The 25,832-nt window shown below is 49.3% G+C and overlaps 1 protein-coding gene, 1 long non-coding RNA gene and 1 pseudogene across 5 annotated transcripts in view; 1 reads left to right on the top strand and 2 right to left on the bottom strand.

Moving 5' to 3' along the window:
- Nucleotides 1-1,867: 1,867 nt before the first annotated feature.
- Nucleotides 1,868-2,362, bottom strand: LOC138845364 (small ribosomal subunit protein eS19 pseudogene; annotated as a pseudogene). Its single transcript, XR_016226822.1, has one exon. The product of XR_016226822.1 is annotated as a small ribosomal subunit protein eS19 pseudogene (transcript).
- A 10,040-nt stretch (nt 2,363-12,402) lies between these two features.
- Nucleotides 12,403-24,287, bottom strand: LOC149120054 (uncharacterized). Of its 2 annotated transcripts, XR_016226824.1 has the most exons (3): nt 23,582-24,287; nt 13,508-13,607; nt 12,403-13,160 (listed from the first exon to the last, which is right to left on the bottom strand). It is a non-coding gene; the product is annotated as an uncharacterized LOC149120054 (long non-coding RNA). The 2 variants fall into 2 exon arrangements; XR_016226823.1 differs by lacking the exon at nt 23,582-24,287 and having other exon boundaries at nt 13,508-13,641.
- Nucleotides 24,288-24,476: 189 nt separating this feature from the next.
- The window catches only part of SGPP1 (sphingosine-1-phosphate phosphatase 1), a 37,902-nt gene continuing 36,546 nt past the window's right edge, over nt 24,477-25,832 (top strand). Inside the window, exon 1 of one of the 2 annotated variants that reach the window (XM_017349473.4) lies at nt 24,477-25,348. In XM_017349473.4, coding sequence (XP_017204962.4) covers nt 24,656-25,348 — 693 coding nt within the window. In that variant the 5' untranslated portion in view covers nt 24,477-24,655. The remainder of the gene's footprint in view (nt 25,349-25,832) is intronic. The other variant, XM_051826413.3, reaches the window with a different exon arrangement.

The following is a 25,832-nucleotide window of genomic DNA, read 5'->3' on the forward strand; positions in this document are numbered from 1 at the left end:
ACTCCAGGTTTTTACGAGACAAACCTTTCTTTCTCACTTTATATTTGGATACACATGCTACTCTAGAGTAGTAGGCTCATATTCATTAAATGTGTGCGCTTTTTTTCTTGAAGATTTATTTATTTATTTGAGTTGAGTTACACAGAGAGTGAAGGAGAGGCAGAGAGAGAGAGAGAGAGAGAGAGAGAGGTCTTCCATCCGCTGGTTCACTCCTCAGATGGCCGCGATGGCCGGAGCTGCACCGATCCAAAGTCAGGAGCAGGAGCTTCTTCCAGGTCTCCCAGGTGGGTGCAGGGGCCGGTTTTACTCGCTATGCCACAGTGCTGGCCCTCTGTAACCCTGCTTTGAAAATCAATAAATAAATCTTCAGAAAAAAAAAAAAAAGAAAGTGAGGAAGGAAGCAATTCTGGCTCTTTTATTTGCTACCTATGTAGTCCTGGAAGGGATAATATCTCATAGGGGTTTTGTGACAAGTAAACAGGGTCATTGACGTAAAAACCTTAACTCAGTGCCTGGCATATAAGAACCCTGCAATCAATTACAGCTGGTATTGTTGACCCGGTTCTCTTTTCAGTGTGCCAACACTGATGTTCCTGTTTCTTCCTGTTCATGGTAGCTTCTAAGTTTTCTATTTCCTCTGATCCCTTATTCTAGTTTTCTGTCTCCAGGTGCCTGAAAGAGAAGCTTTTTTGGGGCAATGCAAGTCCTAAAGTCACTCAGGACCTCGCTTGAAAACACACTGGTCTCTGGAGTAGAATGAATTTGTTTGTCAATTTTGTTTAGAATTGGAACTCTAAGTCCGCAGTTATGAAGCACACATGACATGCAGAGATAATATGTAAAAGACGCAGGTGACCGTAACTGTGAATTTCAGAGGCGTGCAATCAGAGGAACTGTAGGTTGGGTCCCTCATCATTACTGCATCGTGTCTCACACCATTGTATGAAAATGAGCAAAGAAAGGGATATTATGAAAGTGAAGGGAACAGGGCCAGTGCTGTGGCATAGTGGGTAAAGCTGCCGCCTGCAGTGCAGGCATCCCAAAAGGGGACTGGTTCAAGACCCAGCTGCTCCACTTCCAATCCAGCTCCCTGATAATGTGCCTGGGAAAGCAGTGGAAGATGGCCAAGTTCTTGGGCACCTGCATTGAGGCCATCTAGGGAGTGAGCCATCAGATGGAAGACCTCTCTCTCGCTTTCTCTCTGCCTCTGCCTCTCTGTAACTCTGCCTTTCAAATAAATAAATAAATAAATCTTTTTAAAAAATGAAGGGAGTATTCAAATTAAAAGTATCAAATTGCCACACTGAAGATTGAATCCTGCTTTTAATTAGTGTTGTATAGTGTGTGGGACATGTGTGAAAAACATGCTGCATTGAGTTAGATAAATGCTTATCAAAAAAATTTTTATTTATTTGAAAGACAGAGTTACAGAGGGAGGTAGAGAGAGAGAGAGAGAGAGAGAGAGAGAGAGGTCTACCATCCACTGGTTCACTCCCCAAATGGCCTCAATGGCTAGAGCTGAGCTGATCCAAAGCCAGGAGCCAGGAGCTTCTTCTGAGTCTCCCATGTGGGTGCAGAGGTCCAAGCACTTGGGCCATCTTCCACTGCTTTCCCAGGCCATAGCAGAGAGCTGGATCAGAAGTGGAGCAGTCGGGATTCAAACTGGCACCAATATGGGATGCTGGCATTGCAGGCAGTGGCTTTAACTGGCTGTGCCATAATGCTGGCCCCTAAATAAATGCTTTTTAAGTTGAAAGAGACATAGAGCTCCAAGTCTGTATTGTGCTCTATTTATAATTTCATTGCCAGCAAAATTTTTTTTTTTTTTTTTTTTTACGAATGAGGCAATTTATTGACCCAGCATCACTTGTTTTAATGTTTCTTGTTGGCAGCTGCCACCTGTCCAGCGATTCTGTCCAGATCTCTTTGTCCCTGAGGTGTCAGTTTGCGGCCCCCGTCGTGGTCCTTTTCCACCATCTTCAGCCCCTCCAGGGCCTGCAGGACGCGGCGGGCCACGCTCTTGGAGCCGCGGCTGAAGTGGCTGGGCATGACGCCGTTCCTCTGCCGGCCCCCGTAGATCTTGGTCATGGAGCCGACGCCAGCACCGCCCCGCAGGTACAGGTGCCGTGCTGTGGACGCGGCTCGCGTGTAGAACCAGTTCTCATCGTAGGGGGCTAGCTCCTTGTGCTTGGCCAGCTTGACGGTGTCCACCCACTCGGGGACCTTCAGCTTCCCGGACTTTTTGAGGAAGGCGGCCAGAGCTCGGACGAACTCCTGCTGGTTCACGTCCTTTACGGTGACTCCAGGCATCGTGCGGCCTCCGCGCTGCCAGCCAGGGGAAAGGCCATTGCCAGCAAATTTAAACAGATATTTTAGCAGTTACAAATGAAAACTATTACTGCAATATTTTTAAGTTCTTAAAGTTTTAGAAAACATTCCTGATGCACTTAACAGAAGACCCTTGGCAAGTGATATGCAATCACATTCTAGTGAAAGTTAACCACACTTTAGAAATTTCTAATAGCATTTCACTAAACATAATAAACATTATAAATCAGAAATTTTGACTGTCGTTGCAAAGGATTAAATTTTAATTTAATGTTTTCATCAGTTATACTTCTAATGGGTGAAATCATCCTTTTTGAGTCATACTTGATCAGACAACTTAACTTTCACTGGAGTCACACTATGTCATCATGCCTACTAAGAATAAGCAGGCCCAGATAACTGGCTAAATCCCATACCTGTCCAAAGACTTATCCGTTAAATCCATTAAATGCTGTTAAACATGCCAGACTCATCTCAGTTCACCCAAAAGCTAAAGGGGATCGGTTCGCTGTGGCTGCCCCTGGTCAAGTGTCTGTCTGCAGCAAAGGACCCGAGAAAGGAACACGGGGCTTAGGGAAGCACTGGAGCCCTGGTGGGAGCTGCTCTGGGCCTGTCAGCATCAGCTGCTGCTTCGGGCTGACATGTTTTCTCAGTGACTACTGCGTGATAACTCCTCTTTGTTTTGGATACCTGCCTTTATTTTCTTTTGCTGACTTTGTTAGTTTAATTTCTTCTATAATTCCAGCCTTTGACCCCACTCCCCTGCACCCGGACCCGGCTATCGATGTATCCTTTTTGTTGCTCAAGAAGGAAGGCTAACTTTTTTTTTAAATAGACATCCTAGCCAACAGCTGCAGGGCACTGGCAGGGACACAGTTGTAGTGACGCGTGGGCACATTCGTTGTGCCTTCAGCCTCTGGATGGAGGCACTTTTGGTAAATGCCTCTGGTCTAATAGAGCCCCAGAAGCTCCCTCTGGGTACCAAGCTGCAGTTACGTAGGCGGAAGAAGCTCTGGTGCCGGGTTCCTGGTAGGGCAACTACAGACAATAGCAGTGCGCTGCACCAGGGCACTTCAAAGAACTTACGGAGAATTGAAATTGAAAGATAATGCACTTTGGTGCAAAAAACTTTCAAGTCCATGGCTCATTTTTTATAATAGGCATTTTCCACAAACTTTTTTTTTGACAGGCAGAGTTAGTGAGAGAGAGAGACAGAGAGAAAGGTCTTCCTTTGCCATTGGTTCACCCCCTGCAAATGGCCGCCACAGCTGGCGCACCGCGCTGATCCGAAGCCAGGAGCCAGGTGCTTTTGGTCTCCCATGAGGTGCAGGGCCCAAGCACTTGGGCCATCCTCCACTGCCCTCCCAGGCCACAGCAGAGAGCTGGACTGGGAGAGGAGCCACCAGGACAGAATCCAGCGCCCCAACTGGGGCTAGAACCCGGTGTGCCGGCACCACAGGCAGAGGATTAGCCTAGTGAGCCGCGGTGCTGGTTCCACAAACTTTTTGAAGTTACTGTACACACACGCACACAAAAGCCTGTGTGTGTTTTTTTTTAAACTAAAGAAACTTGGATATTTACATCACAAAGAAAATATCAATATTTGAGGAGAAAAGCTCATTCTGATTTTAACATTACACAATGTATACATGTTTTGAAATATCACATAGCACCCCATAAGTATGTACAATTATTATGTATCCATTTTTAAAGAGAATTTTTGCCATGTGTTTAAGTATATATATATACACACACACACACACATATCTCATATTCTGTATGTCACAGAAACAAATATAGATGTTAAATATGTTCACCCTTCAAAAGCACACACATTGGGACTGGCGCTGTGGCATAGTGGATAAAGCCACCACCTACAGTGCCAGCATTCCATATGGGCGCCAATTCGAGTCATGGCTGCTCCACTTCTGATCCAGCTCTCTGCGATGGCCTGGGAAAGCAATGGAAGATGGCCCAAGTCCTTGGGCCCCTGCACCTGCGTGGGAGACCCAGAGGAAGCTCCTGGCTCCTGACTTCAGATCAGCAATGCTCCAGCTGTTGTGGCCATCTGGGGAGTGAACCAACGAATGGAAGCCCTCTCTCTCTCTCTCTCTCTCTCTCTCTGCCTCTCCTTCTCTCTTGGTGCAATTCTGACTTTCAAATAAATAAATAAATCTTTTAAAAAAATAAGCAGGATTAGAGAAAGAGAAAAAAAGAGGAGAGAGGAGAGAGGAGAGAGGGAGAGAGGGAGAGAGAGAGAGAGAGGGAGAGAGAATCTTCCACCAGCTGGTTTGCTCCCTAAATGGCTGAAATGGCCAGGTCAAAGGCAGGAGCTGTGTGGGTGGCAGTGACCCAATCACATGGGCCACCTTCTGCTGCCTTTCCAGGCACATGAGCAGGAAGCTGGATGGGAAGTGGAACAGCCAGGATCCCAGTGGGCACTCATAGGGATGTCCACGTAGCAGGCAGTGGCTTAACCTGTAATACCACAACGTTGACAAGAGCCAGGTATTGAACCCACTTCTGTTAAGTCTTGAATGTTTGCCTCCTAGCCACCACTTGTCCCCCACAACACCCCACCATGCCTGGGCTACCTAATCTTGCAAAGTTAATGGAATATCTCTGAGTAACGTGGGTTGTAGAGAATAAGACTTTACAATTTGTTGGGCCGGTGCCGCAGCTCACTAGGCTAATCCTCCGCCTTGCGGTGCCGGCACACCGGGTTCTAGTCCTGGTCGGGGCGCCGGATTCTGTCCCAGTTGCCTCTCTTCCAGGCCAGCTCTCTGCTGTGGCCAGGGAGTGCAGTGGAGGATGGCCCAAGTGCTTGGGCCCTGCACCCCATGGGAGACCAGGAGAAGCACCTGGCTCCTGCCATCGGATCAGCGCGGTATGCTGGCCACAGTGCGCCAGCCGTGGCCGCCATTGGAGGGTGAAGCAACGGCAAAGGAAGACCTTTCTCTCTGTCTCTCTCTCTCTCACTCTCCACTCTGCCTGTCAAAAAAAAAAAAAAAGAAAGAAAGAAAGAAAAGACTTTATGATTTGCAAACCAAAACAGATATTGTGAAGCAATGTGGGGAGGCAGTGGGCAAAACTGCTCTCTAAATGAATTCCAAAATCGCCACAGAAATTCTTGGCACGTATCTGGTATCTTGGGTGACAATGGTTGCTTTACAGTAAAATAATTAATAAGTAAAGTAAAATAATTAGCTCGTGAGCAAGTGATAGAGCCAAGGAAAAAAACTACGGGGGTTGACGTCACTGAACCACTGACAAGGAATATCTGTGAATTATTTTGTATAAAACATGGAACTTCACCCATTATATACGGGTGCATTAGATGACTCGCTCGAGCTCAAATCTTAATAGAACTGATCCTTGGACTGTTTAATATCGGCACACACTGGGGTGCTTAGACTCATGTATCACAGTGCTCCTTATGTTCTTCTTGAGGAAGATTTCAGACTTAGAGAATTTGACACGCAAATGTATGCTGAGGACCTGAAGTTATTTTTAGTTGTATGCAAGACACTGAACACGAAAGGCCTGTTCAGCATGCTTGGCAGTGCAGTGGGGAAACTGAAGTTCTTTTCTGCCCAGTAGGCTTTTTCTCCACGTTTTCTGTGGAACTCAATCTAGATCTCCCACGTGAGTGGCAGGGACCCTACCACTTGAACCATCACCTGGTGCACATTAGCAGGTAGCTGGAACTGGGAGCAGAGCTGAGATTTGACCCAGGCACTCCAATATGAGATGCAGACATCTCAACTGGTCTCTTAACCCCAGGCCAAACGTCTGTCACTTGTGCAAAAAGTGGGGCTGGCGCTGTGGTGTAGCGGGTAAAGCCACCGCCTGCAGTGCTGGCATCCCATATGGGCAGCTCCACTTCCCATCCAACTCTCTGCTATGGCCTGGGAAAGCAGTAGAAGATGGCCCAAGTCCTTGGGCCCCTGCACTCACATGGGAGACCCAGAAAAAGCTCCTGGCTCCTGGCTTCAGATTGGCACAGCTCCGGCCGTTGTGGCCAATTGAGGAGTAGATGAAAGACCTCTCTCTCTCTCTCTCTCTCTCTCTCTCTGCCTCTCCTCTCTCTGTGTAACTCTGACTTTCAAATGAATAAATAAATCTTAAAAAAAAAAGAGTTCATGGAAAACAGAATTGAAAGATAACTACTAAAAGTGTTTGAAATCCATGAGTATGAAAGATCTTCAAAAAGTTGAAGGAAAAAAGGGTGGATTTTAAAAAAATCTTAGTACCAAAATAAATGCACCCTTTGATTGTGTTTTCCACGAACTTTTCAAAGTCCTCTCCCATAGCGCTATCACCAGAGGAGTGAGCAAACAGCAGGGGATCCCGCACACCTGGGGCTGCAGGCTTGATTAACAGAGGAACCCCGCAGGAGCAATCCCTGTTCTTGTTGGGACATTTGCAACTGTGTTCAGGAAAAGGCACTCTCTCCAGCTGTGAGGAAAATGTAAGCCCAGAGCCGCAGATGGCATCTCTGCCCCATTTGGAGAAAGCCTTTTAGAGACTAAAGCCAGAAACAGGGAGAGGAAAAGGCAGAGAGTGGGTGTGAGACGTCATTCCAGGGATACGGTGGGAGACCCCGCATCTGGCTGCAGTGGAAGCCGGAAGCATCCTTGCATCTCCCGGTACAGTTGGGTGTTTACAGTGCTCTGAGTTGGGCTCCGCCCCTAGCAAAGAGAAGAGAACCTTGGGCAGAGATACATTGTAAAGGCAGCAATGCTCCCGAATTGCAGTCGGCTCTCCTGCCTGCCTCAGCAGGAGTTGGCCAGCTCTGCCTTTGCTCAGATGTGCTGAAACACAGCTCCATCATAAGGACCTCAGTTTTTTAAAATTGTGCTTTAATTTTCTTTGATTTTGAAGAGTATCATGTGTACTAAGGGCCACAGAATGTGTCTGTATAATTGAGAGAGTACTATTAAAGAGACACCCACATACCAACCCCAAGGTTCGGAAGTAGAACATCTCCAACACTTTAGAGGTCCACTGTGTGCCCTTCCCCGATCACATCCCCCGCCCCAAGCCCCGGGATTCTCAAGAGGTAACCACTATACGATTATTTAGGTTTTCATTCCTTTATTCTCTATATAAAAGAAACCAGGTTCTGTGGCTTAAGCCGCGGCCTGCGAGCCGACATCCCATATGAGCACTGGTTTGAGTCTCAGATGCTACACTTCTGATCCAGCTTCCTGCTAATGCAGCTGGGAAAGAAGTGGAAGATGGCCCATGCCACCCGTGTGGGAGACCAGGGTGGAGCTCCAGGCTCTTGGTTTCATCCTGGCCTAGTCCTGGCTATTGCCGCCATTTGGGAAGTGACCCAGTGGATGGAAGATTTCTGTCTCCCTTGTCTCTCCTTTTGTAATTCTGCCTTTCAAACAAATGTATCTTTAAAAAGAGAGAAATCGGGCTGGCGCTGTGGTGCAGCAGGTTAACGCCCTGGCCTGAAGCGCCAGCATCCCATATGGGCACTGGTTCGAGACCTAGCTGCTCCTCTGCCGATCCAGCTCTCTGCTATGGCCTGGGAAAGCAGTGGAAGATGGCCCAAGTCCTTGGGACCCTGCACCCACATGGGAGACCTGGAAGAAGCTCCTGTCTCCTGGCTTCGGATCAGCACAGCTCTGACGATTGCGGCCATTTGGGGAGTCAACCATCGGATGGAAGACCTCTCTCTCTGCCTCTCCTCTCTCTGTGTGTAACTATGACTTTCAAATAAATAAATAAATCTTTTAAAAAAGAGAGAGAAATCATGCTCTTTTTCATTTATGACTTGCATTTTTCTCTCAGCATTTTGTTTTTGGGACTCATCTATGTTGATATGTGGAATGAAAGTCAATTCCTTGTCATTCCTGGGTAGAGTATTCCACTGTGGAAATATATAGCACTTTACTGTGCTGTGAGGACATTTGTGTTTCTTTCTCTTTGCCATCACAAACCATGCATATATGAAGATTCTCATATGAGCTCCCGGGCCACACGTGTGAGAATGTTCATAGGGTGCAGTACCTAGGAACAGAAATATTGGTTTATTGGGTGTTCTGGTGTGCTTTCCACTAGAAAATGCCAAATTATTCTCCAAAGTGGTCATTCTACTGCCACCAGCAGTGTCTCGGTGTCTCAAAGTTCTGATTGCTCCATAAAACCTGGCCAACACCTGCTATTAGGCAACGCAGACTTCTGCCAATCTGGCTGTTGGGAAATAGTACCTCTCTTTGTTGTGCAACTTCATTCTCCTGATAGCTCAGGCACTTGAGCACCATTTGATATGGTTTTCAGTCACTTGGCTTCTTTGATGAAATGCCTGCTCCTGTCTTGTATCTAATTTTTTTGTATTAGTTTGTCTTCTTCTTTTTTTTAAGATTTATTTATTTGAAAGCCAGAGTGACAGAAAAAAAAAAGGCAGAGACAGGGAGAAATCTTCCATCTACTTGTTCAACTCCCCAAATGGCTGTGATGGTCAGGGCTGGGCCAAGTTGAAAACTAGGAGTTTGGACCTCCATGCAGGACTCCCACGTGAGTGCAGGGACCCAAGCATTTGAGCTCTCTTCCACTTCTTTCCCAGGTGAGTACTGGATCAGAAATACAGCAGCTGGGACTTAAACCAGTGTTCAAGTGCCATGGGCAGCGGCTTAACCCAGTGTACCACAACACCGAGTCCACTTTGTCTTATTCTTTTTTGGACAGGCAGAGTTAGTGAGAGAGAGAGACAGAGAGAAAGGTCTTCCTTTTCCGTTGGTTCACCCCCCAAGTGGCCACTACTGCCGGCGCGCTGCACTGATCTGAAGCCAGGAGCCAGGTGCTTCTCCTGGTCTCCCACGCGGGTGCAGGACCCAAGCACTGGGGCCATCCTCCACTGGCCACATCAGAGAGCTGGACTGGAAGAGGAGTAACTGGGACAGAATCCGGCGCCCCAACCAGGACTAGAACCTGGGGTGCTAGTGCCGCAGGCGGAGGATTAGCCTAGTGAGCCACGGCGCCGGCCTTGTCTTATTTTTAATCATTCAGTCTTATATTTATAAGGATACTAAACTTTTGTGTAGTATATGTGCTATAAATATCCTCTCAGGGGCTGGTGCTGTGGCATATTAGGTTAAGGTTTTGCCTGCAGCACCAGCATCCCATATGGGTGCAATTGTGTCCCGCTTGCTCCTCTTCTGATCCAGCTCTCTGCTGATGGCCTGGGAAAGCAGCGGGAGATGGACCAAGTGCTTTGGCCCCTGCACCCAGAAGAAGCTCCTGGCTCCTGGCTTCGAATTGGCACAGCTCTGGCAGTTGCAGCCATCTGGGGAGTGAACCAGCAGATAGAAGACCTCTCTCTGTCTTTACCTCTCTCTGTAACTCTGTCTTTCAAATCAATAAAATAAATCTTAAAATTTTTTTATTTCTAAGACAGTGCTTTTTTTAAAATTATTTATTTACTTACTTACTTATTCAATCATTCATTCAAAAGGCAGAGTGACAGAGAGAGAGAGAGAGAGAGAGAGAGAGAGAGAGAACTCTCACATCTGCTAGTTCACTCCCCAAATGCCCACAACAGCCTAGAGCTAGGCCAGGCTGAAGCCAGGAGCCAGGAATTTCATCTGGGTCTCCTTTGTGGGTGGCAGAGACTCAAGTACTTGAGCCATCACCTGTTGCCTTCCCAGGTGGATTCCTAAGAAGCTGAATTGGGAGTAGGGTGGCTGGGGCTCAAACCAGGCACTCCAATAAGGGGTGTGGTCATTCTAGTTGATAGCTTAACTCCCTGTGTCACAACACCTGCCCCAGGGGAGTACACTTCTTTGGTGTGTCTTGGATAAACAGAAATCCTTAACTTAGGTCTAGTCGAATTCATCAATATTTTCTTTTATGGTTTGTATGTTTTTGTTCTCTTTTACCCTTAACAAGATAAAGATATGTTCTTTTTTTTTTTTTTTTAAGGTTAGTCTCCACTTCTTATTCAGTAATTGAAAGTGAAGCAGCCAGGACACGAACTGGCGTCCAAATGGGATATCAGCACTGCAGGCAGTGGCCTCACCTGCAACGCCACAGTGCCTACCCTGAAATTTTTTCTTAAAACCTGAACATTTTTTGATAGGCTCACACCACCATTATAAGAATTATTATTAGAACAGAGTGTTATTATTAGTAGTATTAGAACATTATAAGAACAGTCTATAAAATTAATGCACATTTAACTCTAAAACGAAGAAGAGAAAGAACCATAAACTGCTGACCTAGGCGCACTAGTTCATGCTGGCTGGGCATGCTGGTTATTTTGAGCTGGAGGCACTTGAGAAACAGCAGGTGCGGAAAGGGCCATCTGGCCTGCCATTTTCAACCTAATACTGGGCATAAGACTTCCCATGAGAATGGTGTCTTCCCTGTGTCAGGAAAGAAGAGCGACTTCATTCCCAGAGACTAAGAACTGATGCTGACACGGATCTGCCCCTTGCTAAAATCACCTTCTCTTCCACTCACTTCCCCCCGTAGACCTCCTCCTGACTTCCCACTATCTGCTGCCCCTTGCCCAAACCCCTTTATCATTTCTTCATGAATCTATTGGTTCTTTGTCTAAAAGGAACAAAAGCATTCTGCCCTGGCTGTTGGTCTACAGTCACTAGTGAAGGTTCCCATGCCTGTGTAAAAATCAAAAACCATGTGGGCTTCGCTCTTGTTCATCTTATGCCAGTTTAATTCTTAGACCCAGCCTGAGACCCCAAGGGGAAGAGGAGAATTTATTTTCTCACCAACACTGCATACAGAATGAGACAGTATAATAATCTCTTTTGTGTGGCTGAATTTCCTAATTGAACGACCCGACTTGAGAAAAATCAGTCAATTACTATCAATGAAAGGAGGTAAGGTTGCACTGAGAATCACACTGGGGAAGGGTAGGGGGACGGCATTGTGATGTATCGGGTTAAGCCCCTGCCTGTAAAGTCAACAGCCCATATAGACGCTAGTTTGAGATCCAGCTGCTCCACTTCTGATCCAGCCTCCTGCTAACGTGCCTGGGAAAGCAGCAGAATATGGCCCCTGCCACCCACATGAGAGACAGGATGAAACCCCTGGCTCCTGGCTTTGGACTGGCGCAGCCCTGGCTGTTACAGCCATTTAGGGAGTGAACCAGTGATTGGAAGTTCTGTCTCTCCCTCTCCATAATTCTGAATCTCAAATAAATAAATCTTTTTTAAAAAATTTAAAAGGGCTAAAATTAATTGCAGAGTTAAAACTAAAATAGAAAAAAAATGGGAATAATGAAGCCAAGAGATTGTTCTTATGTCCCTGGGTAGCAAGTGGAAATGACATGGATTTATAGCACTTATAATTTATATATGGAACTTAAAAAATCATGTTCACAGATCAAAACAATGTGAAAAAGAAGATAAAAGCAATAGAGATCCGTTATTAAAGCAATATCTTGCTTGTGGATATGCACATTGTGGTTGTGATATCTGCCTCTTTTTTAATAATTATTATGTATTTGAAAGTCAGAGAGACAGAGAACTTCTATCTGCTAATTCCTCCAATTGCTGGAGTGGGCCAGGATGAGGCCAGAAGCCCAGAACCCAATCCGGGTCTCCCACATGGATGACAGGGACACAACAGTTGATCTGTTCCTTGCTGTCTCCCAGGGTGCACGTTACTTGGAACTGAGACTCGAATGCAGGCATTCTGATAGGGGACACAGGCGTCCCACGTAGCATCTTAAATGATCTCTAAACACCTGTTCCCACCCCACCCCCCATGTCTGCTTTTTCCTTTTTTTTTTTTTTAAGGTTTATTTATTCGAAAGGCAAAATGACAGAATCTGTGGATTTACTCCCCAAGTGCTCCCAACAATTGGGGTTGGGTCCAGCTGAAGCCAGGAGCTGAGAACTCTATTCAGGTCTCCCACATGGGTAGCAGGAACCCAAGCACTGGGCCATCACCTGCTGCCTCCTGGGCACATTAGCAGGGAGCTGGAACAGAAGCAGAGGAGCTGGGACATGGAATTCCTGGTAGGAAAAGAGTTGCAGATTGGTGACTCCTCACACAGGGCACCAAAACATTAGGAAAAGAGGCACAGTGTACAAATTTACAGCCAGACTGAATTTATTCAGAGAAAATAAATCCGCAGAGGTGGGTGACCAAGTGCTGCGTGTACAGGATGGAGCATGTGGCAGAAGGCCCCGACCCCCAGGGATGGGTTCTTTTTAAAGAGGGCTAGGGCTGGGGGCGGGAGTAGGGGGCAGTAGGCAGAGGGGAATTCCAGGAACTGGGCGAGGCCTTGGGAACCTGGGAAAGAATGCAGGCTGGGGTGTGAAGGCTGCAGGGTGTGAGACCCAATTCAGTTTCAAGGTCAAGGAATACATTCCAGAGTTTATCTCTTTAGGGCCATGAGGGAGAATGGCTGAGCCTCACGTCCTTGTTCCCCCAATTCCGGTGTCACAGACAGGGCCACCCCTCACTTCTGCCGCTTGCTTTGATGGCTAAGGTACATGTATTCCTCTAGCTTCAGATTCAAGACAGTCTAAGGCTGCTTCAATTGTCTATCCTGGATTAGTAACATTATAGTGTTCATACTACAGAATTTCCCTGACTTAGGATGGAGTGCTGCAGGGCGGATCGTGGCAATACTGGTGACAGCCGGGCTGTGAAGTCCCTGTCTGAGGTTCTCAGTCGGTTTGATCAGGAGCGGCAGAGGTTATTTCTCCAGTTTGTGACCGGGAGCCCAAGATGGCCTGCTGGAGGATCCCGGAGCCTGAATCCACCTTTGCCAATTGTCTGAAAAGACGTGTGCATCAACAGAAAACCCAGATGACCTCATGCCCTCTGTGATGACCGGGGTGAGCCTTTTTTTTTTTTTTTTTTTTTTTTTTACAGGCAGAGTGGCCAGTGAGAGAGAGAGACAGAGAGGAAGGTCTTCCTTTGCCGTTGGTTCACCCTCCAATGGCCGCTGCGGCCAGCGCGCTGTGCTGATCCGATGGCAGGGGCCAGGTACTTCTCCTGGTCTCCCATGGGGTGCAGGAACCAAGCACTTGGGCCATCCTCCACTGCACTCCTGGGCCACAGCAGAGAGCTGGCCTGGAAGAGGGGCAACCTGGACAGAATCCAGCCCCCCGCCTGGGACTAGAACCCGGTGTGCCGGCGCCGCAAGGCGGAGGATTAGCCTAGTGAGCCGCGGCGCCGGCCTATGAGCCCTCTTCAGTTGCTGACTCTTCCAGCCTCGAGATAATGGGTGACACAAGACCTGTGGCAGTCGCTGCATCTCCTGATTACAACCAGAAATCAGTGTCTACCTGTTACAACAAAAGAAAAAAATCAGAGTTCTTTTCTAAATCTTTCACCCGCAGCAAGGAAACCTGTTAGGCCTTCTTGTTGTAGGAAAAGCGGCTTGCAGATTATAAGAGACACCTGGTTGATATTCATTAATGGACCCAGGTGGACTTAAAGTGATCAGGCCCTGAAACATTGTTGTGATGAGGTTTCTCCAGCAAGGTCTCATTTAAATGATCACTTATTTGATGAGTGAAGTTTTTAACTTGCTTTTCTGTGTGAAATTTTTAAAGGGGTGTTTTTCCCAGGCTGGAACAATAAATGTTACTGTGCAGTTAAAAAAAAAGAAAAGAAAGAAAAGGATGCCTTGGAAGCAGCCCAGCATCTGCACATCAAAAGTCCTTGTTGTGTGTCAGGGTGGACTCCCACCCCACCCCACCCTCCTGCTACAGTCATTCCAGAAGAATCTTCCTGGTCCTGCACTGAGAGCTTTTCAGTCCGACAGCATCGGGGGAGACTTTCACGACTTTCACGGCAGGAAAACCCTTTGCCCAGAAACACCCCAGGAGAAGAGGGAGAGGGAAGGAGAAATGGCAGGAAGACGTGGGCCCCGTACCCATATAAACCCCAGTCTGAGTGCTGACTGGGCGCCCGGCTTCTTGCTGAGTTGCTCATCCGGCCTGTTGGACATACTGCTTCATTAAACTTTGCTAACCACCACTCTCTGTCTCACGTTTGAAATTCCTTCCTTAAGGACCTTAATCCAACCACCTCTGGTAACAATCTGGGTGAATAATAATGTATAATATAATATATATTATATTATATATAATATAATATATAATATAATAAATAAAGCCAGGAAGTTAGGAATGTTTTCCTGATAGTAACTGTCACAAAAGTCTGGGCCAGCCCTATGCCATCACATACAGACTACCACAACCTCACACAAAAAATATTCCTGCAAGGACATCTGCCCAGCAACTGTCCATTCAACCTCAGACTAACATATTCTGGTTATTAACCATTGTGGCCAAAGATTATTTCAAGATCCTTGATGTAATCCTTCTCAATTTTTTTTTTAAAGATTCATTTATTTATTTGAGAGGCAGAGTTACAGACAGAGACAGAGATGTCTTCCATCCAAGCTGTGCTGATCCAAAGCCAGGAGACAGGAGCTTCCTCAGGGTCTCCCATGTAGATGCAGGGGCCCAAGCACTTGGCCCATCTTTCATTGCTTTCCCAGACCATCAGTAGGGAGCTGGATCAGAAGGAGAACAGCCAGGACTCGAGCCTGTGCCCTATGGGATGCTGGCACCACAGGCCACAGCTTAAACTCACTGAGCCACAGAATAGGCCCCAGTCCTTCTCATTTTTATCTTTAGAATTTTTCTTTGAATACCCCCAGATTACCATGGCATGCATATTCCCATTGCATTGCTCTGCTATTCCCAAATAAATATTACAGCTGACTATTGTTTATGGAGTTATTCAGGTTTGAATAAAGATTTTTCAACTTTACCGTGATGTGGAAGCTTTATACATTCAGTAGATACTGTACTTTGAATGTTCATCTTTTCACAGGCCAGGGTTATATGGCATGATACTAGTTTTTGAAGATGGCCCATGAGCCACAGCACTAGGTCAGCCCTTCTGTCATGAGGATGGACAATTGATATGCTACAGGGTACTGAGTAGCTGTGCCAGGATTTGGGGCAGGTCAGGTGAATGAAGTGTACTTTTGTTTTGGCTTGGGATATTTTCAATGTATTATGAATGTATGGGAGCTAATCTCTAGGAAGAGTTTACATTTTAAAAATTATTTATTTGAAAGAGTTAGAGAGGGAGAGACAGAGAGAGATCTTCCATCTGCTGGTTCGTCTCCAGATGGCTGAAACTGGCCTCAAATGGGGTTGGGCAAGGGGGAAGCCAGGAGCCAGGAGCTTCATCTCAGTCTCCCCTGTGGGTGCAGAGGCCCATGCACTTGGGTCATCTTCTGCTGCTTTCCCAGGCCAATAGCAGGGAGCTGGATAGGAAGTGGAGCAGCCAGGACTTGAACCCGCGCCCATATGGGATGCTGGCACTGCAGGCAGAGGCTTAACTTTCTAGGTTACAGCACCGGTCCCCCAGGAAAAGTCGAGGCGTGCTGGAAGCGTCTCTCTCTTTGGCTCCGCCTGAAGTGTTCCATTTGCAGTTTACTTCTCAGCAACAATCTTAGCATTTGGCAAGCACCTCCATTTTTAGTGACTCTCCCAGCACATGAAATTGTAATGAGAACAGCTGTGAAAAGAATGGAATGACGGCTCCAAATACGTTTAAAAATACTAGCGTCTTTGTCCTATCACTAGATGTAGGTGGGAAAGAGCGGATGACTAAACCTTGGTATTGCAATGAAATCTGAACACGTTTGCCCTTGGCCTGCAAAGAATACCAACAATCTTACTCCTTAGTAAGAATCCCCGTGCAGGCGCCGGATTCTGTCCCAGTTGCCCCTCTTCCAGCCCAGCTCTCTGCTGTGGCCAGGGAGTGCAGTGGAGGATGGCCCAAGTGCTTGGGCCCTGCACCCCATGGGAGACCAGGATAAGTACCTGGCTCCTGCGCGGTGCGCCGGCCGCGGCGGCCATTGGGTGGTGAACCAACGGCAAAAGGAAGACCTTTCTCTCTGTCTCTCTCACTGTCCGCTCTGCCTGTCAAAAAATAAAAAAAATAAATAAATAAATAAAAAAGAATCTCCGTGCAAAGTAATGGCTATTTTACTTGACGATGTTGGACTTAACCTGACAGTTAGGAAATTACTTTACTTTTTTGTGATCCAGGAAAAAAAAAGCTCCTTTAAGGAAACACCCTTTCCCAGACTGCCTTAGATAAGACTCAGGAATGACGTTGACCTTGTTTGCCTACCACAACTGCCATGGGCAGACTTGCCAAATTCCTGTTCCTTGTCTCATACAAGACTGGCTGAACTATCTCATTCCCACTGATCAACAGGAATGGCATATTCATTAGCTGGATTTTGGCTAAGCTTTTCCCCTCCCCCAGGACGCCTTGCCTGAGCCATCACACAGCCCCTCCTTAAGGGTGCTTCCAGACAACCTGCTGGCTGCAGAGTAAAATGTTGCCTGACTCCCACCCCTTCATCCCACTGCCGTACATCTAGGTCTTTCTAGCCTTGCCCATTCTTTCTCCACAAAGCCTTCTAGCCTAACTTTGAGAGCTTGAAGGCCTTAGGGTCACAAGGGTCTGTCTCCTAAGTGCACAAGTCCCCGGCTCCACCGCAATAATCTTGCTTCTCACTGCTTTTTTTTTTTTTTTTTTTTGACATGTTTGTCTAAGATCATGGAGGAAGTCAGTTGTTGCAACAGATGCAACAGAGAGAGGAGAAGCAGAGAGAGAGAGAGAGAGAGAGGTTTTCCATCCACTGGTTCACTCCCCAATTGGCCGCAACTGCTGGAGCTGCCCCAGTCAGAAGCCAGGAGCCAGGAGCTTCCTCTGGGTCTCCCATGCCATGAAGGGGCCCATGGACTTAGGCCACCTTCTACTGCTTTCCTAGGCCACAGCAGAGAGCTGGATGGGAAGTGGAGCAGCCGGGTCTCGAACCACCATCCATATGGGATGCCGGCACTAGAGTGTTAACCCGCTGCACCACAGCGCCAGCCCCACACCTGTACTTTATTTAAAAATAACAGATGGATGCGGGGCTGGCATGGTAGCATAGCGGGTTAAGTCACTGCCTGCGATGCCGGCATTCCATATGGGTGCCAGTTGGAGCCCTGGCTGCTCCACTTCCAATCCTGTTACAGTGCTTGGGAAAGCAGCAGAAGATGGTCTAACTGCTTGGGTCCCTGCAAACACATGGGAGACCTGGAGAATGTTTCTGGCTCCTGCCTTTGGCCTGGCCCAGACCTAGCCATGTGGCTATTTGGGGAGTAAACCAGCCAACGGGAAGACCTCTCTGTGTCTCTCCCTCTCTCTAGCTTTCAAATTGAGATGTTCCCTGTTGCTTTCTCAGGCCATTAGTATGGAGCAGGATCAAAAGTGGAGCAGCTAGAATTCAAACTGGTGTCCACATGGGATGCCAGCAGTGGCTTAAGCTGCTGTGTCACAGGGCTGGCCTTGGGGAAGAAGGCTTTTGCGTTAGTGATGTTGAAGTCTGCAGAAAGACAGACTTAATAGCTAGAATAGGAATTTCATTATGATAGACCCCAAACTGTAAAGATGGGGCTCATCCCAGTTGATATAGCCATGATAGGTTTCCCATACAGATTTATCTGCGACTTCTGAAACCCCACTTCATAACATAAATAAACTCTTAAGTCTAGGGTAGTCTTCATTGCTTTCAGTAAACTTGAGTAGAGTTGCAGCCACTGAAACAAAGAATAGGAGAGGATTCAGAAAAGGAAAATACAACAGAGAACACACAGTGTAACCCAGGAGCCTGGAAAAGGCACGCCCAGGGACCATGTGAGCAGAACATTCTGAAAGCAGAGGCTGCGCCTCATTGACCCTGCAGCTCCTGGAACCTAGCACAGTGAGTGCACCATTTACCAGATGAATAAGCTGAAGGTTCTCAGAAAAAGAGGAAACCAGCTCTACAAAGCTGAGGCCATTTCTTTTATTTATTTATTTATTTGAAAATGTTCTTAATTTGAGTCAGAGTTGGGGGTGGGGGGAGAAAGAGAGAAAGAGAGAGAGAGAGAGAGAGCAAGCTAACCCAATCCCATCTGCTGGTTTACTCCCCAAAAGCCTGCAAAGAGCGCTGGCTGGGCTGGGTTACACACAGCTGGGAGCCACTGCCTCCCAGGGGCTGCATTATCTAGAACATGGGAACAAACAGAAGTGGGCATCGACCCTGGCACTCCAACATGGGATGCACGACCTTAACCAGCCGGCTAAGAACCTGTCCCATGGAGCCCATTTCTAATGCTGATCTTAGAAGTCTTCTAAGTTCTCAAATATCCACATACAAAAAGTAGGATGTTAAAAAGGTTAAGATGATAGATTTTATGTTTGATTTTAACTACACAAAAATGCACACACACACAAAAAGATACATTGGGAAAGGACAGACTGTTCATTCTACTTACCAAAAAAAAAAAAATACACATCTTAAAGTTTATCAAACACATTTCATAAAAAATTTTCAGAAAGGGATAAAGCTTACAAAAATTCTATATTCTTCAGAAAATTAAATTCACCAAAATATGCATCCTATTTTGGACAACTGAGAATTTTTTTTAAATGGCAGTCACTCTTATTTTTTTTTTTTTTAAGATTTATTAATTGCAAGTCAGAGTTACACAGAGAGAGAAGAGGCAGAGAGAGAGATACATCTTCCATCTGATGGTTCACTCCCCAATTGGCCACAATGGCTGGAGCTGTGCCAATCTGAAGCCAGGAGCCAGGAGCTTCCTCCAGGTTTCCTACACGGGTGCAGGGGCCCAAGGACTGGGCCATCCTTCACCGATTTCACAGGCCATAGCAAAGAGCTGGACTGGAAGTGGAGCAGCTGGGCCTTGAACCAGCGCCCATATGGGATGGATGCCGGTGCCTCAGGCCATGGCATGAACCCACTGTGCCACAGCGCTGGCCCCACAAGTGAGAATTATGCTAGTATACTCATTATTACAAACATCAGAATATTAGTGGCAAATCAACACCTATCAAAATGTCTAAGTGGTGAATGGGCAGTGTTTGGTCAGCTCTTCATTATTGTAACTAAAATACCCGAGAGGAGCTTCTTGGGAATAAAAACACTTATTTTGCTAACATTTCGGGGGAGGGGTCGCAGTTCAAGACTGGGTAGCCTCATTAGTCTGGCATTTGCTGGAGGCCAGGCAGGGGCAAAACATTTGTGGAGCAGCAGCTATACAGTGGGCCAGGGAGCAGAGGGAGAAGCCAGGCCGAGCTTGGCTTAGATAACCGACCTTCTCCAGAGATACACTGTCCAAGGGCAAGACCCCATGACCTAAAGACCTCCCACAGGGCCCACTCCCAGCTGCCATAATTAAACCAGGTCTCCGCCTGAATCCACCAACCATTAGCAACAGTCAGTTAACCGTTAACATAAGGTTGCAGGGTTCAAATAGCTGGGCGAGTCTGGGGAGACAAGTGCAGTTCAATCCACAACAGGCAGATGTAATTGGAGATTTTGAGTCTTAAATTAAAAAGTCTTCTGAGTTGGGGATATACTTTTTTTTTTTTTTTTTTTTTGACAGGCAGAGTGGACAGTGAGAGAGAGACAGAGAGAAAGGTCTTCCTTTGCCGTTGGTTCACCCTCCAATGGCCGCCGTGGCTGGCACACCGCGCTGATCCAAAGGCAGGAGCCAGGTACTTCTCCTGGTCTCCCATGGGGTGCAGGGCCCAAGGACTTGGGCCATCCTCCACTGCACTCCCTGGCTACAGCAGAGAGCTGGCCTGGAAGAGAGGCAACCGGGACAGAATCCGATGCCCTGACCGGGACTAGAACCCGGTGTGCCAGCGCCGCAAGGCGGAGGATTAGCCTAGTGAGCCACGGTGCCGGCCAGGGGATATACTTGTATTTCCAGTTATCACTGGGGAAAAAAAGGCAAGAGTTAATTTTTAAAAAACATTTCTTTAGTTACGTGAAAGGCAGAGAGAGAGAGAGAAAGAGAGAAAGAGAGAGAGAGATTTTCCATCCTCTGGTTGCCAGGAGCCAGAAGCTTCGTCTGGTCTCACACGTGGGTAGCAGAGGCCCAAGCCCTTGGTCATCTTCTGCTGCCTTCCCAGGCACATTAACAGGGAGTTGAACAGAAAGCAGAACAGCCCAGGATGCCAGCATGGCAGGTGGTGGCCCTAACCCGCTGTGCCACAACATAGGCCCCAGTGAGTTAAATTTTAAGAAAAGAGACATGGGACCAGAAAGAGAGTTGTTAGAAACAAAAAAAGAGGGGCCGGCACCGTGGCTCACTTGGTTAATCCTCTGCCTGTGGCGTCGGCATCCCATATGGGTGCCGGATTCTGTCCTGGTTGCTCCTCTTCCAGTCCAGCTCTCTGCTGTGGCCCGGGAGGGCAGTGGAGAATGGCCAAGTCCTTGGGCCCTGCACCTGCATGGGAGACCAGGAAGAAGCTCCTGGCTCTTGTTCGGCGCAGCGTGCTGGCCGTAACAACCATTTGGGGAGTGAACCAATGGAAGGAAGACCTTTCTCACTCACTGTCTATAACTCTACCTGTCAAATAAATAAATAAAAAGAGGGGAGGTCTTGGAAAGAAATGATTTTTCAAAAACTTCTACAGAGTTAGGTAAAATAAAACTGAGTGTAAATTATCTGCATGGTGAGAATTCCATGTCCACCTCAGGTCGTGTGCACTGGAAACTAAGTGGGGAAGAGACCATATATTTTCCTGCCTGGGATATTGTTAAAGCCATTTTTCTTAGTTTTTCCCCCTCTCTTTTTAACTGTATATTTATTTATTTGAAGGGCAGGGAGACAGAAAGAGAGAGAGATCACCCCTCAAATACCTGCAACAGCAGGTCATGGCTAGGAGCTAGGAACTCCACTGGGGACTCCCATGTGAGTGGCAGGGACCCAAACACTCTGGGCCATCATCTGCTGTTCCCAGGCTGTGTGTTAGCAGGGAACTGGATCTAAAGTGGAGGTGGGACTTGATTCCACAAACTCCAGTAAGGGATGTAGGGATCCCAAGCAGCCACTTAACCTGCTGTGCTACCACAGCCACCTGTTTTCTTTTAGAATCTTTAAAAAATGTCTTTTTTATTTGGTCCCATATGGGTGCCAGTTCATATCCTGGCTGCTTCCCTTCTGATCCAGCTCTCTGCTGTGGCCTGGGAAAGCAGTGGAGGATGGCCCAAGTCCTTGGGCCCCTGCACCCATGTGGGAGACCTGGAAGAAGCTCCTGGCTCTTGGTTTAGGATCTGCTCAGCTCCAGCCATTGTGGCTATTTGAGGAGTGAACCAGCAGATGGAAGACCTTTCTCTCTCTCTCCCTCTCTGTGTGTGTAACTCTACCTCTCAAATACATAAGTAAAATCTTTGAAGAATTTATCTTTTAAACATTTATTTTATTGGGGCAGGCACGAGTGGTGCCAGCATCCCATATGGGTGCAGGCTGGAATCCCGGCTACTCCCCTTCCAATCCAGCTCCCTGGTAGTGGCCTGGGAAAGCAGTGGAGGTTGGCCCAAGTGCTTGGGCCCCTGCACCCATGTGAGGGACCCAGAGGAAGCTCCTGGCTCCTGGCTGCAGATAGGCTCAGCTCTGGCTGTTGCAAACATTTTGGGAGTGAACCGGCAGATGCACATTCTCTCTCTATATATATGTCTGACTTTCAAATTAATAAATAAATCTTTAAAAAATCTATTGCCGGTGCCGCGGCTCACTAGGCTAATCCTCCGCCTTGCGGCGCCGGCACACCGGGTTCTAGTCCCGGTCAGGGCATCGGATTCTGTCTCGGTTGCCTCTCTTCCAGGCCAGCTCTCTGCTGTAGCCAGGGAGTGCAGTGGAGGATGGCCCAAGTCCTTGGGCCCTGCACCCCATGGGAGACCAGGATAAGTACCTGGCTCCTGCCATCGGATCAGCACAGTACGCTGGCCGCAGCGCGCTGGCCGCGGCGGCCATTGGAGGGTGAACCAACGGCAAAGGAAGACCTTTCTCTCTGTCTCTCTCTCACTGTCCACTCTGCCTGTCAAAAAAAAAAAAAATCTATTAAAAAAGATGTTATTTGAAAGGCAGAGTTGGAGAGAGAGAAAGAGAGAGAGAGAGAGAATCTTCCATTTTCTTGTTCACTCCCCAAACGGCCACAACAGTCAGAGCCAGGCCGATCCGAAGCCAGGATCCAGGAGCTGCTTCCAGGTCTCCCAAATGGGTTCGGGAGTCCAAGCACTGGGACCATCTCCCACTGCTTTTCCAGGCGCATTAGCAGGGAGCTGGATTGGACGTGGAGCAGCTGGAACTGAACTAGTGCCCATATGGGATGCCAGCGCTGCAGGCACTGGCACCCTCTTTTAGAATCTTAGTTAAGGAAAAGAGTAATTTGAAGATGGAAGCATAAAAAACTTAGAGAGTAAAAGTTTCCTTACCTGTTAGTGATAAAATGTTGCATGTATCATCACACATTTTATATATACTAGTGCTGTGATAGACATCTGGGAATTCAGAGTAAATCCTATTTTTGATAGCCATAATGCTAATGAATAACATCAGTAGGTATTCATAAAGAATTTAATAAACATAGGTTTACTCTTAAAAACAACATAATGACTGTTTATGATGCTGATAAGGTACTGTGTACTGTTATCAACATGTCAAAAATGTAGTGTGACAGCTTATAGTAAATGGTTTGCAGTACATACGTTTTGCAGCTGCACAGACAAGAAATTAAGTTGGATATCAGGTAAGCAAAAGAAAATAATTATAATGTTCAGTTTAAAATGAATCTTAGCATTTTGAAAAGCGAAATAGTTTTGAATATAAATCAGAAAGTGATTAAGTGATTAAGCACCTGAATTAGAAGAGGAAGCTGGGGTGGGCACGTGGCTTAAGTGGTTAAGATGCTGCTCGAGGGGGCTGGTGCTGCACCCTAGCGGGTAAAGCCACCGCCTGCAGTGCTGGCATCCCATATGAACACCAGTTCGAGTCCCGGCTGCTCCACTTCTGATCCTGCTCTCTGCTGTGGCCTGGGAAAGCAGTGGAAGATGGCCCAAGTCCTTGGGCCCCTGCACCTGCGTGGGAGACCCGGAAGAAGCTCCTGGCTCCTGGCTTCGCATTGGCGCAGCTCAGGCCATTGGGGGCATCTGGGGAGTGAGCCAGCAGACGGAAGACTTTCTCTTTCTGCTCTCTGTAACTCTTTCAAATAAATTAATTAATTAAAAAAAAAAAAAAAAAAGCCTTCCAGAGTTCCCAAGCGCCTAGGAAAGAAAATCCCTGGCTTGGCGTTCGGGGCCTTATAGCCAGATCTCGTCTTCCCACCTAATCCCGTTTGCACTCGCTCTGGGTGCTCTGAGCCCTGGTCTACCAGACACCTCTGCACATTTCCGACCCTCGTTCCTCTTCTCAGCTCCGGCTGTCGGTCTGTCCGGCTTCCTGCCGCATCTTCCCCTGGGAGCCGAGGAGACTGCCCGTGACCCCCGGTCACCCCAGTCTCCTGCAAGCCGTTCAGATCCCATCTGCCGAGGTCACTGCCTGGGCGCCTGCACAGCTCTCTTCTAGAAGTCAAGCTTGGCACCGCGGCCGGCAAGTGCAGCGTCTCCATCGAGATCAGCCCCACCCAACGCGGCCATTCTGCACTTGAACCCCGCAGCTCCGCGGACGTCACCCGATTCCACGCACACGCGAACCCCCTGCGCTCCCGCAACGGGGACCGCCAGTATCTGATGAGTGACACACTATTCTGAATTTATGAGCGGCTGGGCTTTCCTCCGCACCCCGCAGCTGTCCAGTTTTATCCATCACGGATCCGGGCCCCGACCCCGGGCCCACTTCGGATCTCGCCGCCAGCGGTGTAGCCGGCGCGTGGCTCTCCGCGCGACAACCGTCAGACGGGGCCCCTAATGACTTGTTCATTACTTCGGCGGAACGGCTCGGCCGTGCGTGGCGGTCACCGCGCCCTCATTCACCGTTTCCCAGCCGCTCCGGTGCCAACAGGATGTCCGGCGGCTCGCTCACCGCCGGCGAGCACCGCACCGGAGGCCTCGCAGGAGTCCGCGCCAGGCGCGAGCGTGCGTGCGTGCGCGCGCGCGCGGGGACGCGCCACGTTCCCGCCGGCGGCAGAGGCGCCTCGCGGCGGCCGCGCGCTCACAGGGCCTCCGCCGGATGCGCCCGGCCGGGCCCCTCAGGGAGCGGCGGTGGGGGCGGGGCGGGGCGCGGCGCGCGGGCGGGGGCGCGCGGCGGGGGCGGGGCGCGCGGGCGGGGGCGCGCGGCGAGGGCGGGGCGCGCGGGCGGGGGCGCGCGGCGGCCGCGCTGCGGCCTGTGGCGCCGTCCCCGGCAGACTCCGGCGGGCCGAGCGAGGCGCCGCCAGCCGCTGCCGCTGCCACTGGGCTGCGCTGCTGCGGGGTGGGGGGTGGTGGTCCGCCCGCCCGCCTGAGGGCCCCGTTATCATGTCGCTGAGGCAGCGCCTGGCCCAGCTGGCCGGCCGCCTGCAGGAGCCGCAGAAAGTGGCCCGTTTCCAGCGGCTGTGCGGGGTGGAGGCGCCGCCGAGCCGCTGCCCGGAGCCGCCGCGGGAGGATGAGGAGCTGGAGGCGCCCCTCGCCGGAGACCTCCGGCGGCGAGGGCTGCAGCCGCCGCAGGGCGAGCGCAATCAGTGCCCGGCCAAGGCGGACGGCGGCACTGGCGGCGGCGGCGGCGGCGCCCCCAACGGCGTGCGGAACGGGCTGGCGGCCGAGCTGGGCCCGGCGGCGGCGGCGGCGGCCCCGCGGCGTGCGGGCGCCCTGCGCCGCAACTCGCTGACGGGCGAGGAGGGCGAGCTGGCCCGCGTGAGCAACTGGCCGCTCTACTACCTGTTCTGCCTGGGCACGGAGCTGGGCAACGAGCTCTTCTACATCGTCTTCTTCCCCTTCTGGATCTGGAACCTGGACCCCCTGGTGGGCCGCAGGCTGGTGATCATCTGGGTGCTGGTCATGTACCTGGGCCAGTGCACCAAGGACATCATCCGCTGGCCGCGGCCCGCCTCGCCGCCCGTCGTCAAGTTGGAGATCTTCTACAACTCCGAGTACAGCATGCCGTCCACGCACGCCATGTCCGGCACCGCCATCCCCATCGCCATGGTGCTGCTCACCTATGGCCGCTGGCAGGTACGCCCCCTGCCCTCGCCCCGCTCGGCCCCGGCGGCCGGCAACTCGGAGTTCTTGCTGTTTTCAGTTAACCCCGGCCGTTCCCCTGCAAAGCTCGCTGGCTCGCTCTCTGTCTCCGGGTTTTTGCCAGTACCCGCAAGCAGGCCCTTTGTGGGGTTAAAAGTCGATGATCTAGGGAACCTGTGAAATTATATTTCGATAGCAACGCCCACCCTGGAGGCACAGGGCACCGCTGGGCTTTGGCTGACTTTTGAAACTTTAGTTGTCGCCCTGCGTAGTGAAAGTGCATTTTCCGTGCCTTGAGTGGCTTGGCGGCCGGGACCCAAGTCTCACTGTAATGCAAGGATCGACGGGGTCCCCCGCCCCAGCCCCACTCTGTTTGAGACGCGGGTGAAGCCGTCGGCTTTACTGGGGCGGTGTTCACAGACCCGAGGTAGAACCTCCCAAAGCAAAGGACGCGGATTTCCAGCAGTCCGCCGTAAAT

The sequence above is a fragment of the Oryctolagus cuniculus genome, chromosome 20 (genome assembly GCF_051225735.1).
Source record: "Oryctolagus cuniculus isolate XC-2025 breed Fujian yellow rabbit chromosome 20, ASM5122573v1, whole genome shotgun sequence".
NCBI classification, from domain to species: Eukaryota; Metazoa; Chordata; class Mammalia; order Lagomorpha; family Leporidae; genus Oryctolagus; species Oryctolagus cuniculus.